Raw genomic sequence first — 16,995 nt, 5'->3', positions numbered from 1 at the left:
GTAGTGGCCATATAGGAGAGAGTTCGCCACCTGCTACACGGATCTGTTTATACATTTCGGAAATCGGTAAGTTAAAAAGTGGTACTATATAGGGTATCTAGACCACCGGCTAACTAAAAGCACTTAGTATTACATTATAACTTAAGGGCGCGCACGCCAAATTAAAGCTATTCCTTTAAGTTTCCACCGGCGATCTATTTAACATTATCTTAAATATTAGGAACTTTATTAAAAACGACGTAAACAAGCATAGAGTAACCCTAGCTTACTACTAAGACAGCCCACCGTATAACGTTCGCGAGCCGGAGTTTAATAATATCCTATCAAAGTAACGCCTTAGTGCCTCCGTTACCTTAAGGCCCAACTAAAGCTTACAAAGTCTCCTAATTACCAGCCAATTTGCAGCGGCGTATAGACTGCGGTATACGGCCTCCCCTACTGCCACATAATCTACCGGTAGCTGCACCGAAGCGCTACCTTAGTGCTAAAGATTCAGCTTACCAAAATTGATATACACTAGTGGTTTAATCGTCCTCAGTTAAATCTACCTCCCGGCCCACCTATTAATCCTCTACTTCTTATCCAACAGCCTCTAACTGTTAAGCGCCGCCGCGGTCACCCAGCTGGCTTTATTCGCGTTAATACATCGACCCGTTACGAGCCATTAGCATTTAAACAGAACAACGAGTATACTACGCGTGGGCGTAGGCGCGGGCGCGGGCGCGGGCGCGGGCGCGGGCGTGGGCGTGGGCGTGGGCGCGGGCGTGCTCGCAAAGGCAGTTCGTAGACATTAAGCAGAGGTAGCAGCACCCAAATAAGTTTGCGCGGCGCCTTATAGGAGACTACGTAATCCAATTAATTAACTCGGGGGTAGGTATGGGGGGTTACAGGTAGTGTAAATAATGGTAGAACTTAAGATACTATTGGAGGTGCCTCGCCCGATATTGGCGGTGATATTTAGCAGGCTTTTAGAGGCCTAGGAGCTCTGCCCTTTTATAAAAACTTTGCTAAGGGCTCCCTTAGTACATTCTAACTTTAATTTAAACTCTATTAGTTATACTATAGTTAAAATTAAGACTTAATTAAGGTACTACAGTCATAAAAGTTATATTTTAACAATTTAATTTTCGCAATACAGATGCAAACAACTTAAACCCACGTGATATTCTAACTTAATCAGGAAGGAACTAAACTTAATTAGTGGGGGGTGTCCGTATATCAATTAGGGGGTGTCCGCATATTAATTAGGGGGTGTCCCTTTACCATTTCCCTAAATATATAATACTGCGCCTAAGAAATATACTAAATACGTTAGTACGTTAGTATGTCAATACGTTATATTCCTATATTCCTATATTTCTACATTCTAAACTTATAACGTAACTAGCCTTATAACTTAGCTACCCCTTATCCTATAGCTTAATTAATTTTAGCGCCTCCTGTACTATCTTAACTAACCTATTTATATCTCTTCTTGTTGTACTACTATTAATATAAGGTCCGTAATAAGGCTCTTTTTAAAGGCATATAAGATAAATATATATTAACGACTATAACCTATAAGAACATACTAATTGCTTATTTGCTATATTACTAAACAACTAGATAAGTAACGAGCTAGCTTATTTACGGCTAATAAAGATATTTACTCGATATGTAAAGCTAAAGGTAAAGGATATTACCCCTAGAAAGGACCACTAACTTTTAATTATTAATGGGTACGGTTCTTATATTAATATAAAGTTTATTAACTACTACCACCATTCCCGTATACTACTATGTATTTTTCCACCTTATTTAACGCATAGATTATAGCCCCTTAATATATCTATCTTTTTACCACTCTTAATATACTATTTTTGTCACGATGACAATATATTATATACGAACGCTAGATAAACAGGCATTAGATTTGAAGAATTAATAGCTATATATAGCTGTCGTAAAGACTTAAGAGGATTGCTAAAGAGCTTAATAGGAATGTAGCCGCGGCTAAATCTATATAGGTATATCGGGGCAGATAAACTATCTGCTAAATAATACTAAATAAAGAAAGAAAACGAAGGAAGGAATCCTATAACGCTAGCTACGCGTACGGCGTAGCGCATAGAACGGTAGTCCCGTAATAATTTTTAAAAACTCGCCGACTTTCTTATAAAATTATAAGGTTTTATGCGCTTTATAAAGAGAGACTTCTTCCGTATATTCTAGGCTGCAAATAAGAAGGCTATATTACCTAAAAATATAACCAATAAATAGAGAAAAACCAACATTTACCCATAGGATCCCAGCGTAGTTTTAAAGCTATTTAGTACCCTAAAGACCAAGTAGCTATTATCTAGTAAATCTATAAGGTTAATTCTATCTACTGGATACTGGCGGCGTATAGAAAATTAGCTAAGGAAGGTAGTAATAGACTTCTATAATACTAAGGTAAAGGAATTAGTAGAAGATATATAGGAGCTCTATACCACGAAGGCCCTTCTTAAGAATAAGATTAAGGGGTTATAAGAGTCTCTTAAGATAGAGCAGAACAAGGAGAAGCGGCAGAAGCCTATATTTTAATAATTACAGTCTATAAGTAAAGGAAAAGCTTAGTTCTAGTCTCCTTTAAAGGTAGAAGCGGTAAGGGAGATACATAAAGAAAAAGAAGATGCTTTAGCATATAATATCGCCGCTAAAGCAAAGGAGAAGATCTAGAGGTAACTAGTAAAGGAAGAGAAGGAGAGACAGAGGGAAATAAATAAGAAAATTAGATAGGATAATAAGATTCTTAGGGAGAACGCGGAGTAGGAAAGAAAGCGTTAAGTTTAGGAGGCATATAAGGCTAAGCAAGAGGAAAAATAGCTCTAAATAGACTTAAAGGCTGCACGGCAGAGGAAGGGCAGTAACTATGTTATATTTGACGTTCCTAACGAGCCTTCTATTAAGGCTACTCGTACTATAGAAGAGGGAGTGGTAAAATTATTAAGTGGGCGCCCTGAGCGTTAAAGGAGGCCTCCTAAGAAGTTTGATAATTCTGAGATTTACATAGAATGAAAGCGCGAACTTTAAATATGGATCTACTGGCTCAACGTCTGTATAGAAATTCGTATACGTTGAGTAGCCTCATTTACCTCAGCGAGCTCAGACGTGAATTTGATTGGAGCGGATGTTCCTTCGGCCCGTTAATAAGTTGACTAACATCCACCAAAATCACGTAAGAGCGTTTGGCGAGTTTTGTTAAAAGCATAAGTAAAAATCTTAGTTTTAGCAATTTTATAAGGGGATTTCCTCCACAATATAATAAAATAAAGTCTCTAAAAGTTAATATATAAATTTTAGGGGGCTACTTTATATATTAAAGTGCTTTAAATTGTATTATCCCCTCCCAAATCTAAGATTAATTTCTTTAAAGTTGAAATTCCTGTTATTAAAAGTATAAGCACTTTTTATATAGGCCCGTACGGGCCTATATAAAAATATAAAAAGCCTAAAATCTTATAATCTATAGAGCTTAATCTCCTGAGTAATTTAATATAATTTTTACCTTAAAATATGTTGTGGGGATGTTGATTAATTTTGTTGGGGTTTGTGAGTATTCCTTACTAAAAAAGCTTCTGTTTCCATACAAATCTCGCCAAAGTGCCTCAGACCAAGAAATCGATCAAATATCCGAAGGAGATTAGCGCGCCAGCGCAATCGATTTCTTAGTCTGAGCTTCTGAGGTAATAGCCTCATTTGAAAATACACTGTTTAGTAAGGGAGATCCGTGCACGACGTAGCGGTGCGCACGGTCTGACGACAACTTCTATTTTCAACCTTCCAGATTGAGTATGACAAAATCTTCTGTGTAGTGACAGCATTTTTCTAGAACCTCGCTCAGCTTTTCAATTCAGCTTCAGCCTTGTCGTTTTGTGATACGATCGGTGGTATACCTTTTCGTGTTGCGTAAGCTTCCTACCACGTAAGGAGTTCCTATTTTCGGAACACGAAACTGAAAGACTCTCCTTCCACAGTGGCTTACGATTTACGGACCTTTGCTTACCAGATTTAAACTACCAAGGCGTGGAGCGCTCGTGACCTTTCGGCCTGAATAGATATATCATGTCAGAAATGGCGGTGGGGAAGTTCGGGGTGTGCAGCATGCTGATCCTTGATCCTTGTCCGTTGACCGCCGCACCTTCGTATCTTATGTAGGCCTAAGACTAGGCTGACACCACGCACGTTCATTCTTGCTAAACCTATTATCTAGAAGAAGTTTATACATTCTACGCTAGGAAAGTTAAGAGCGTGCATTACTGTGTGAGCCGGGACGGAGTTCGGATCCCCTTTTCCCTCTGCCGAGCATATACGTCGACCTAGAATGCTATGGCAAGTGGCGGAGCAAAACGTTATTTAAGGCCAGCAATGTGAGTCCTATTTGCATAGATTCATTGTAGGCCTTGAACTGAACAGTGTATTTCCCGACAAAGGGAGCGCCAGGTTTAATTCGATGGGGAACGATCCGTGAGCGGCCCTCGATGTATCCGATACTAAGCTCGCCAGTAGTCCAAGTATTAACATAATTCGCCAAGTAATGCGAGTACGGACTTGAGATTTAACCCGAATAGCCTTTATTATTTATTTGCGTGTTATATAAGCTAGACTAATAAGTCTATCTAAAGCTACATCATTTCAGGGTCAAACGTAGACGAAGGCGAAGACTGAGTAAGACTGAGTGGTACTTCTGCGCTCTCAAAAAACGTGGCCGCTCACCCTCCAAGAATAAGAACTCAAGAGAATAAGACAAGTATCAAGGAGGTGGTCTCTCTCCACGAACTTACAACTCACTCCGGGCAAGTATTGGTGCTGGTCATAGGCGGAGAAGATTAGCAATGGAGGCCTTTATCAAGTAATTTTGACGAAGCTTATCTCTGTGGCTACTCAGATGGTGCAGGACATCACTCCTTCAAGCTGCTGAAGCGCATCAATTAGATATCTAGATATTGTGCAACGATCAACCTCAAGGTCTGGAGAAGCGGAACCGGCTTCTTGTTCCGTATGGATTTTCTCTTCATGGGCCGCTGCTGTCCAGTGATACGCGTTGCTGTTTACACGCTTGTCCCCGCTGCGCGGCAAGCCTGAAGACTCGCAGTGCAATTGCAGCATTCATTTTCCAAGGTATATTCATCGTAGAAAGTGAAGAGCTTCTTGACTGTATTTGGTAGAGACGGTAGTGTGTGAAGGCTGAATGCGAATGCGGTGACGCCAATGAAAGATGGGGATCTACCCTGGGGCAGTCTTAAAATGCTCATGGAGCAGGGAGTCGCTGACAAAAGCAATTGTTGTGCCAGTCGTTAGGAATTCTTCACATAAAGGTACACATATTTCGGATAATGTGTCGTCCTTTAAGCAGCTCCTTGAACAGGAGCAAATAATGCAAAAATTAGGCAGAGATGAAGTAGCCGCAGCAATACTGTTCGGATTATTACGTGCCTTCCATAAAACAGTATTTGTCCTTTCCTATGGCCCAGGATGACCCAAGGATTTTAGCAGGTACCAGTCTAATGTGAAGAGAATGGATCGATGGGATCTGGGCTTGGATGGCCAAAGAGACGTACAGACACTTCGGAACTGTTTTTCTAAGCTCCTAGGAGCAAGACACCGAAGGAGCCTTTCCGACTCGAGCGTACTGCGTCCCATTGACACTGTTGTTTATTTGTACTAAGTATTATGCTGGTATAACGATAGATTGATGGTAATAGGCTACCGTTTCCCGGATATATGCTGAACGTCTCTCATGGCTATACTTATTTGTAAGTGTTTTATAGAGCTCTGCACCTCTGAAGAGTTTAGCTGTCAGAAACTAGTTAGGAATTAACGTCTGAATGGTAAGTTGCACGTAGTAGATTTGAGAAAAGAGAAAGTGACCAAAAGTTGTGCACGCTGCATATCTATACCCGAATGGACCATATGAACCATGAAGATATTACAATTGAGTAAACATGGCTTATGAACTCGAAAAAGCGGTCCGACAGTCACAATAATTATTAGCAGCAAACACCATCGACGCCTCATCAAACTCCACTCTGATGCTCACATGTATAGCCTATTATGTCAGCCGCAACCCGAAACCCTCTCCTAAACTTCTGGTGGTAATAGAACCAACGTTACCGCCCCTCTAGCCTCAGCCGATCCAGCGTCCTGCCCTCATCCCTTCGCGCAAGCAAGAACCACGCGCTCGAGACCCAGCACAGCGCAATCCCGACCCAGCTGTGCACAGGCATCTTGAAGTGGCTCAGCATGACAAGCTGGAATGCGCCACGGGGGATAGTCAAGAAGGTAGCCGTCAGCGGGCTCGTGGCCTTGATGAGTAGCAGGGCTGATGTGAAGACGGCCCAGCTGCCGATGCCGCCGCACCACGTCAGGAGCCAGAAGAACGGCACATCGAGGAAGTAGCAGTTGTGGAAGATATTGCCAACCTCGCCGGACGCGAGCAGGATCGGAGTCAAGATTAGGATAGATAGGAGCGAGGTGTAGTGCAGAGTTCGCCAGTAGGCACGCGTCTCTTCGCGGTTGCCGGCCGACTCATCGTTAGATGTAGATGGGTAACCAGTCAGGACATCGCCCTGTGGGACAAGGCCGGAGACCAAGGTGCGGTAGGTTCGAAGGAGGAGTATGGGGTATAGTGCTACGAAAACAGAGGAGAAAACGCCAGCGACAATGCTCTCCCAGGTGACACGGACACCTGGGCGAATGCTTGCAAGGAGAAGATTGAGGGTTGCGACAAGCGATGATGAAAGTGTAGAAACGGAGTGGTTTTCCCTCTGGAGATAGGACGATATGATCAGAGACAACGGAACGACGCCAATCCTCGCAAGTTGATACATAGGTAGTACAGCATATCTATGATCCTCAGTTTTAGCAAGATCCAACCCAGTTCAAGAATCCTAGAGACAGCCTTACGCGAATGAGAGATTGCTCAGCACAACTTTTCCGACATAAACTAATGCCAAGGGCAGAACTTGTCGAGCAACTTTGCTGTCGAATTCGAATATGCCTCCTCCCGCAATTCCACCAGTGCCGTTAGAGAGCCATTTCCCAAACTGCAGTATAGGTATTCGATTCTTGCCAGCTGCTCTGAATCCCCCAGGTGGGCTGGCTGGTAGGGACGGTGCGACCGCCGCTCCGAATCCAAGTCTGCGAAGAGGACGGGCAATGCCTCGCGTCAGACTAGCGGAGCCAAGAAGAAGTATGTGAGTGATTATAAGTTGTATGTATGTTGCGGCTAGTGGGTACAGAAATCTGTCATGGTCAACGCTGGAATCGAAGAGGGAAGGCGGTGCTCAGTGCGCACTTATACACTCCAGCTAAAAGCCCACGGTTAGCAGCGGCCTTAAACTAACTGAGAAGAGCGTGAAAGCCATACTCTGTAATATAAACCTGTTCATCAAGAGCAGACCAAACCCGCACCCACCCACCCAGAATACCAATAAGCCCACGTACATTTGCCAGCCCATCCAGGTCCCAAAGAAGAAGTTTCCAAGTCCTCCACTCCTAAAAACCCTCTTCCATGTGCTCCCTCCACCCCCAATATCCGAGGACACCAGTGGCCGTATTGAAGATGCCGGCTCAAAGTCATCATCCTCATCTTCCGATTGTGCTGCGCTTCGGGATCGAGGATAGGGGGAAGGAGTCCGCGAGATGTCGATTAATGGAACGCCGGGTTGTAGTTCCGAAAAACTGTTTTTCGAGCTATGGCTGGCTCTCGAGGTAGGACCCTCCATGTCTGCGGCGCGGTGTTCAACGTCGTCCAGATCGTCGAGCGGGCTCTCGCGGCGATGGAGGTTCACAGATGGATCAGGTCATAGGCTACGAGCTAACGTAAGGTATTGAAAAGCTGATTTAAAAGGATTGCCGGACTTTGTGAAAGGGCGCATGGGGTTCATTGGGGTTGATAAAACATCATGGTGGAATCAGAAAATATTGCGGACGGAGATTTGGACAGCCACGCGGCTGATGTGGCTTGGCGCGGGCAGAGTATACTGTATGCAAGTGCCTACGGAGGTCGCTGTCATAAGTTCTTGCACCTTCCTAATTAGGAAATTAAGCGACTGCGCACGCGCAATCACGGGTGCGCAGCTATCAGCCTACCCCACGTAAATTTAGGCACGATCCCGCTACAAATGCGTAATTTTTAGCACTGCTACATAAGCTGTAATACCGGCTGCGTAAATTACAGCACTAATAAATTTTAATAAATTTTAAGTTATAATAACTACCTTAATACTATTAATCATACTATAGATTTAACTTAGAATTTATATAAAAATATAAAAATACTTTTTTAATAACATACTAAGAGAGTTAGTAACTTAACTTCCTAATTAGGAAGGTGCAAAACTTATGACAGAGACCTCCGTAATACAAACACAAATGTACAAACTCATATTAATCACAAAATGAGACAAATCGATTCAAGCAATTAAGAAACAAATTGCAATATTCATTGCAGCCGTCTAACGCAGCATTTCCTATACCGAAAAAAAAAACAATTAACACCAAAAATATTATACAACTAAGGCTGGGAGTGCATCCACCTGCACAATGACATAGCTAACCGCAGTAATGCTCGCCGTCGTTCCCATACCATCCCGCCCATGAAACCATGATTATAACATTAACAATAGAGATCGAAATGTCAGGGTATACATTAAACCAAGCTTCCGCATCTAGATAGTACTCTACACACCAGAGTCATGGACCTCGATGCCGTTGGCTGTGGCATAGTCGTCCCAGGTAGAGCATGTGTTCTGAAGGGCACACGAATCGGCGACGGTACCAAGGATCTTGGACTTCTGCTCCACGATTTGCAGAGCGAAACCCATGGACGTATGCCAACCGACGTGGCAATGCATCAACCAGACACCCGGGTTGTCCGTCAGGAAAGCAAGCACAATGAAACCGGCTGCGGGAAGGAGTGCTGTATCACGGCGAGCAGGATTCTGCAGATTCAACGCAACGGTAGAATCGTAGGAACCAGCACCCGCAGCGAGGATATTGAAATCGTGACCGTGAAGATGGATGGGATGTGGGACAGGAATGCCACTTTCGACAATGATGTAGACCCATTGTTTAGCTTCAGGTATATCAAGTATGAGGTTACCACTGTACGTTGGGGCAGTACCATTCTCAACGAGATGGAACAAAGTTGGATCACCATATTGAGACTCGAATGTAGTTCCCGACAGATACCACTTGAAGAGATTGGCGCTGTTTGGCGCAACAGTAACACCATAAGTGAACTCAGTGTCATCGTCGGCAGCATTGAGAGCAACAATAGGAACCAAGCTCTCAATGGGCTCATCGACACATCCACCAGTGTAGTTGTATCCAGTAGTTGTTGGGGTAGCTCCTGGACTACCAACGTAGCGAACAATACCCTTGATATCAAGAGCCTGGATGGTAGCAGCACAGGCATTCTGGTTATCAGAACGCATCCAGTAGTCTCCAATTGGCTGATCAGCTTTGACAATGACATTATAACGTTGACCTGAGCTCGTTAATAAAGATTAATTTACTTTCATTAAATGATGCTTACCAATGTTAATGTTAAGAATCTTAGTCTCATAAGGAGTGATCGGGACAAAATCATTAGAAATGACAGTCATACTGTGTCCATCGATGTAGAACTTGTAAGTAGATTGGATAGCGGTGTTAACAATACGCAACAGATATGATTGGCCAGATATGAACTGAGTGTCGAGCACGAAGCGAGAACCAGTCGAGCTGGTACCATTGCCCCATGTATTTTGACCGTTAATAAGACCGTTGTCCATCTTACGAGGGCCACCGGCGACGGCATCTTGCGCGGCATCGTACATAGAGTCAACCGTAGCATGAGACCAATCCTGAAGTACGATCATACCAGCGTCAACATCATACGATTGACTGGTAGGACCGTGAATGATCATGGGTCCCTGAACACCCATCCAAGCTTGAATGGCGAAATGGGAATGGTACCAGGAAGTTCCGTAGTTGGTGGCAACCCACGTATAGGTCATAGACTCTCCAGGCGCTATAGGGCACTGAGTGATTGACGGAACACCATCATATTCACTGGTAAGATTCTGGCGAATACCGTGGAAATGGATGCTGGTACCGTTATTTGTAAGCTTGTTGTTGACAGTCACAACAATAGTGTCACCCCAGTTAGCTTCGATGGCCGGACCAGGCATTTGGCCGTTGACAAGAAGTGCCACCCTCTCAATACCATCAGGCGAAATCGTAGTATTCGTGATATCGAAGGTATAGGTAACAGTTTTGCAAGTCTTGGGGACATTTTCATAGTAATCGGTATTGATATCAAAACCACAGAAATTGTTGGGATCAACTCCAGGTTGGCCTTCACAAGGGATGCACAGGGCAGTAGATGTTGGCTTAGTTGTGCAAGAGAATACGCTTGTCGAGTTGGACGATGTAGTTGTGGTTGCGTTAACGGATGTAGTGCTCACAGAAGTAAAATTCGCACTGGATGTAATTGTTGACGACGAGGCGGATGTGGTCAAATTCGCACTGGATGTGATTGAGACGGAAGATGTACTTTCAGCACTTGAGCTAGCAGTGGAAGAGGCCGACGTAATGGTAGCAGACACGCTGGCAGATGAGCTGACCGAGGTGCTGGTTAAAGATACTGAAGAACTCGAAACGCTGGCAGATGAGCTAACCGAGATGCTAGTTAGAGATACTGAGGAACTCGAAGCACTAGCAGAGCCGGAAACCTTGGTCGTCGTGCTGGAGACGGTACTCGAGGCTGTCGTGCAATTTGCGATGAGTATTGCGCCATGCACATTAGATACGGAGACAGCCTTTCCAACTGATTTCTTCAAGTAGCAGGGACCCTGTGGAGTACCTGCGACCCAAGAGACATCAACGCATCCAGGAGTCGCCGCACAGGAAGCCGCGCAAGCTTCAACGTTTGGAACGTAGAAGCCTCCACCGGGGAGATCACCACCAGCGTGGTCAGTAGAGCACTCAATGAGAAATGCTGCACCACACGAACTAGTATAGACGGTGTTGTTGATTGAAGGACAAGTGGTTGATGTTGGGGTTGGTTGCGCATATGATGTGGCTGTGCCAGTCGTGACTGGGTAAACCCTGATAGCACCCCAAACATTACCGGCGGACACTGGTGAACCGACTTTCGATTTCAAATAACACGGGCCTTGGGGACTTCCTGGTACCCAGGAAACATCAACACATCCAGTTCTCGCTTCGCAGGCGGCAATACAGCCAGCTAAACCAGAGGTATAGACTGGATTACCGGACATATCTCCATTAACATGATCGAGAAAACACTCGACTTGGTAGGCATCTCCGCTTGTCGCCGTGAAAATTGTTCCGTTTGAAGATGGACATGAGAGAGCAGTTGCGGTAGCCGTTGGCGAGGCAGTAGAGCTGGATACGCCACGCTTTTGTTTGCTATCGCACCATCCGTTATCTTCCTGACAACCTGAACCGCAGTGCGCTTTCGTAGAACCGCAGGCGCCGCTGGAGCTGCAGCAGTCGCCAAATATCGAACCCCAGCACGACACTCCGTTGCCGCACTTTCCATCTTTGCTTGTGTCTTTTCCGGCAATTGCTGGCAGAGCGCCAGCAAGGCACAATGCGAGAGACCAGTTGACGACCCTCATAATTAAGTTTCCCCTGATTTGCTTAGGGGCAGGAATAAATGACGAAAAGAGAATTAGATAGATCGGTATCTATAAATGAGGAACAATAATATAAAAAGTCGAACGAACGATGCTGAACGAATGAAGCTTCGTCGAACGAAAAGGAAAGCTATCCAAACCCGTCCAACTTGCACACTGATGGAGGACTAGCAGATGTGGGAGCAGTTACGAGGTATATAAAGATCTCGGGCTCTAGCCCAGGAGCCGCTTGCTCGTGTGCTCTTGGCTTGATAGGGTTTAGGGCCCCCAATGCCAGGCCATCATCACATTGGGATGACATGTTGGAAGCTCGTGGCCCGAGGCGCTGCTTGGTCCTGAGCGGGTGGAGAATACAGCAGATGCAGTAGGCAGAACGGCCAGACTTGCATGAGGCGTTTTCTTTTGGGTGTGCTGCCTTGAGGAGCAGAGCCAGGATTCGTCGATTCGACCAGTGGCATGGTTCCTGGGTGGAGGCGAAGCTCGGGTACGAATCTGGAAATTGGAAGGGATGAGGGTTGGAGTTGAGGTCAAGACGGCGATGTGCGCCATGCGCGTATCCAACGCTTGGCGTGCATCTAGCCTGTGCGCTTGGCTTTTGCTGAGGGGTGTGCTGAGGCTAAGGTTTCCGCCGGGTCCCCGCCGGCATACTAATAAAGATTTATGAAAAGAGGCGTCTTAGGCGCGCATCAGCCCTGAACAAATGACCGTCCTATTCCTTTAGAAGCTAACGCAGGAACTAGTTTGTTGTCAAGCCTCAACTTTGTCTTGACAATACTTTTCGTCGCCAAAGAATGTACACTCTGAGGGCAGATTTATGAGCGACAAGCTGTATGTAGTCAACTGGACGGCCATATAGCCATATCGTTTGTTTTCAGACTCTGCCAGACTGGCAGACTTGCTCAGATAATAGCGGCGAACTCCATCGGTCAATCAATAGCGTCACTACGCATTTGGCGTCATCGCTCGAAATTTGACAGTTCTGATAGGCAATGAGGCTGAGACTCATCTTTCGCGATGTAATAACGATCTGCTCAAACATGCAGATGATCAGTTGCTGATTCAGTCAACGCCTCGTGGGCTGACTATAGGGGTAAGAAGTCGCAGTAAGGCGGGCTGGCGTGAACGAAGGATTGGGCGCCGTGGCGGTGATGCTGTATGGGGGTCGTGCTTTGACCGCTGAGATGAGCAAGCGTGGGTCCGCGATTTAGAGCCCGTTAGCCTGCTATCTTGATGACCATCAGGCCCACCGCCGTGCCGAACTGGCCGCAGAAGGTTTTTTTTATATCAAATTCTCCCGAGTTCCGAGTCTCTTTGTTACGTGCTTTGTTTTCTTAGGAAACATCGGTGGTCATCATTTGATTCACGCGGGTTCATCGGAAGTGCTTGTCCTATCTTTCACTTCTAGGAACGCCCAGCGGCCGCGAGAATGCCTCTGGCACCCATCCCGCGTCTTTTTATAGATATCGTCTTCTGCCTTCATAAGCTTGGCGGGACACGGAATCCGAGCAGAGCCCACGCTGGTGTTCTTGGCCAAGCTACCAGTCTTGTATATACATCACCCAAGTCTTGAGAAACCGGATTGAGCAGAACAGTGTTCTTGGACACTTAGCATTTTTTTCTTGGAGGATAGATTTACGAGGTGATGAACCAAACAGCAGTTGTGCGGTGGAAACGTGTTCAGCCCGCCCTAATGCCATTGCGCATGCCATATCCGTATCTTTATCCCCTTAGCCTCGACTTTGCAATGAATTGCGAAAGGTCTTCAAGTGAACAACCAAGCGCTCCTCTACTCACGACTCTGTGCTTGGCCCAGTTCACTCCGACCCGCGTCGAAGGTTATCAGCTGAGCGCGAAAACGCAATGCGGCCACCCAGGCAACGCAGCCACCCACCTGCATAAATGTATAGAGGCATGGCTTGGACCTTTCGAGCTCTGCACCTATCACTTAGTCCGTTCCCCTCGAGCACTGTGCCCGCCAACTATGTGCAGTTCGTTCCTATTGCAGGGTTTCTCTGCCATCGTGCATCTCGGTAGAACTGGCACCCTTGCGGCCTGGCTGAGAGCCACGCCCCTGCTCCGCTCCCACCTGGCGGAAATTTACAGTTTTTGTGTTCAACGGTCTATCAGCTGTGCATGACAACGGAAGCCATTTTCATCCACAATAGATAACCAAGTCTCACACTGCCAACGCCATAACGTCTTCTGCTCCGCCAACTGTATCACCCAGTATAAGGCTGCGAGCCGCGAAGTGTGAGCTACGGGATGTGAGCTGCGGGATGTGAACTGGGCATATACCCTTGTTTCTTGGTCGCATGGAAACTCTCACCGCCGTAGATACCTTTCAGCGCACCCTCGCCGGCCGGGATAGACGTAATTCCCTTGACACAAGATTCCTTTCGTAGACAGCCTTGCTCTGTGTGGTCTAGGTGACTTCTCCACAAGGGGTGAGTTTTTGATCTGGTTGAGTTTAATTATCGATTTATTGATTTTCTCCAACGCGGCCAAATCGCGCGAGTGCGAGCTCATCCCGATATTCGGAGGACTTTTTCGACTTAGGTGGGCCTGGCGGGGAGAACCCTTGGTGCGCTCGCCTATTCGACCCGCAAAGGGGGGGCCAATCAGCCGCTGTGGCTCGATTTGGTTGCGCGCACTTGTTGTGCACTTTGTGAACTGACACGACGTCAAGAGAAGCATAAAAATGTGGTTGTGACGCTCTGCCATCCAACCATGTGGTTCTTAATGAAATCCCGTTTTCGTGCGACCGTGGATAAACTGAGATAAACTAGGTCCATGCAGGCATACCATCATCAAAATCCGACACCATCTACTACTACTACTACTACTACTACTACTACTACTATCACTAACATATCCACAAAACGAAGGGTTTTCCGGCAGCTTCACCATTGCATGCTCGACTGTCCACATGCTGATGTGGTTGGTGTCGAATACCAGAGGACGGCGCCCCAATAGAAGCTGAGCTTGGGCCATATCCAATCTTATTTCCCAAGACCATTTCAACAAAATTTCCGCGCCCCAACTCTTTCCCGTTAAGCCTAGATTCAGGGGCAAGAGAAGCTCAAAACGCGAGCGACCCGACCGCATCGAGGCCTCGAAGTCAAGCTTTGAACAAGACGGATAATCTGCCACGACGCCAATCAGGGGCACTAATCATTCAATTCAGGGGTTGCGATCTACTGGAAATTACTGCGAGTTTGGTAGAAGATGTGCTAGCCGTATTTACTGCTGGAACCTGTCCATTTCAAGCCTCGACTCTCCACAACTTTCCTCTTTTGACGTCTATTCCAGGGAGAGGTAAATACCCGAAAACTAATCATCAGATCATCTCCACCCATCTCTCCTGCGTTTACCTCGTGGATGTGATAAGGTGACTGAGCCCGCCACGTTTTCGACACTGCAGCAGTTGTACACCAATCCACGTAAGCTCAAGCGCCTTTGCGATAGCCCCGAGCTCTGCGGAAATTGGGCCTCACAACCGATCAAAACTGGTGTCATTTGATGCTTCCAGTGTAAGCCATCAAACTTCCACAATATAACGTTAACGTAGATTCTGTGCCAGGTTCCGACACTCCGATTCTCCTATTATGTCTTTGTCGCCCCGATCACGATGAGTATGCTATTCATTTCTAAATCCATTTCCCGACTCTCAGTTTTCATCTTTGCCATGCCATTCTTGGGCAGGCAAGGAAATTGCTTGTTGTGCGATCTGTCAGAGCTCCATTGTCCCCCCTGTGTGCGTGCGCAACACAGCAATTTCGCTAATCATCCAGCGTAGATACTGTGCGCTTGCCAAAAGAGATGTGCACCAGCAAGAAAGGTAAAGCCTTCAATTTTTTAAACCTTAATTACAAGAGTTAAACTCGAAATCCCCTAGTGCGTACAAAGCGAAATTGCTGTGTGCGTTGCGCGCGTACCCAAGGAGGGACACCTGTCAGTACTTTTGCAAGCAGGTCGTTGTCCAAAGTTTTTGCACCTTCCTAATTAAGATATTTAGCCTACCACCCGGTAGAATATTCGCATTTAAAAGCTTTAAATAAGAGGCGATTATTTAAGGTTGCGAGATCTGCGCGACCGCAGGTTCCTGCCACTAACTCTATGACGTCCTCTAGTTGAGCTGTAACATCTCGTAGCTGCCTTCTTCCTACTTTTTTAGTAATTGTTTATATAGACCCTAAATGCGAGTTCTAGGCCTTTAGTAATAAATTCTTAATATTCTACCGGTAAGCTAAACTTCCTAATTAGGAAGGTGCAAAAACTTTAGACAGCGGCCTGCATAGACGAATGGCAGGTACAGTAGACCCCATGTGAATTGCTATGATCATTTCACCGATACTCATGAGCTTCTGTTATCTCTTAACCCGCCGACGTCCATCGAGTAAAGTGGAACACCAGAACGAGAAGTACGCGTATTGCCTATATTAATTTAATCAATACAATACCATCAACCATGCATTCTAATCGTACTTCCAATGATATAGACCATAAATCAGGTCGCTAAAACCCCACCACCAGAGCCGTGGCCGCTGCTCGATTTTACACCTCTTTAAGTTTCCGATTTTGACGACCATGGTGCACTAAATCTACCCCCGATCTTGATGGACAGTATTTGGCTATATTGTATGCCATATACCGTTCTACAGAGAGGACGATTGCCAGTCATCTTATATTAAGCGACTCAACTCTAAGAAATAGTCTATATAGACTGTTTTATATATGTCGATCTGAAGACCAAAAGATAAAAAGAATGATGACTCTGTCTCATTGCAAGAGGCCCTAGAGCCTCACTATATACACTAGATAGGTGGCAAATTACTGACGTCGACACTGACGCCGATTTGAAACTGTTACCTCATAGTCTCTTGATCGATATTGGGTAATAGGTAATAGAAAGGTAATAGAAATAGTATGAAGTCATAAGGTGGTAGGCAACTAGAACAGGAACAGGGTGATCATCAAACTCCGACCTGGATCGACAATATAATATGTAGTGGATCACCAGTCTCATATCCCTAAGCACAGCGATTTGATCCTATTAATCTAATTAGCTAAATCCTTATCGATAACAGATAGACGCAACTCGGTGGGTTAAGGGATAGTCCTTGCAGTCTACAGCAAGTCTACAGCACGAGGCCTTTGAATAGAGTAAATGCATCTCATGTGGCTGGCTTTTGAACCCTGGCATCAAACAGGGCGAAATTCGTTCATGTGATTGGACACAAAGATCTGAGTGATCTTTTCAAGTAATCAGGGTTCCCGTTGTTTGGGGATTGCTGCACAGCCGGAGCTTTTCGTGTACGCTAGC

The 16,995-nt window shown here is 45.6% G+C and overlaps 2 protein-coding genes across 2 annotated transcripts; both read right to left on the bottom strand.

The window, feature by feature from the left end:
• Positions 1 to 5,763: 5,763 nt before the first annotated feature.
• Positions 5,764 to 7,951, bottom strand: K441DRAFT_654595 (uncharacterized protein). Its single transcript, XM_067647704.1, has 4 exons — positions 7,391 to 7,951; positions 7,319 to 7,331; positions 6,928 to 7,266; positions 5,764 to 6,867 (listed from the first exon to the last, which is right to left on the bottom strand). Exons 1-4 carry the CDS (start codon positions 7,746 to 7,748, stop codon positions 6,132 to 6,134), a joined length of 1,446 nt encoding a protein of 481 aa, XP_067507931.1. The 5' UTR covers positions 7,749 to 7,951; the 3' UTR covers positions 5,764 to 6,131.
• Positions 7,952 to 8,705: 754 nt separating this feature from the next.
• Positions 8,706 to 11,654, bottom strand: K441DRAFT_674520 (laccase-like multicopper oxidase; the record flags this gene model as incomplete). The annotated part of the gene is made up of 2 exons (XM_067650763.1): positions 8,706 to 9,514; positions 9,563 to 11,654. The coding sequence occupies 2 exons, from the start codon at positions 11,652 to 11,654 to the stop codon at positions 8,706 to 8,708; spliced, it is 2,901 nt and encodes a 966-aa protein (XP_067507930.1).
• Positions 11,655 to 16,995: the final 5,341 nt, after the last annotated feature.

Source organism: Cenococcum geophilum (assembly GCF_001692895.1).
Source record: "Cenococcum geophilum 1.58 unplaced genomic scaffold K441scaffold_7, whole genome shotgun sequence".
NCBI lineage: Eukaryota > Fungi > Ascomycota > Dothideomycetes > Gloniales > Gloniaceae > Cenococcum > Cenococcum geophilum.
Note: the sequence above shows the minus strand (reverse complement) of the source record. Positions and strands in the feature narration are given on the sequence as shown.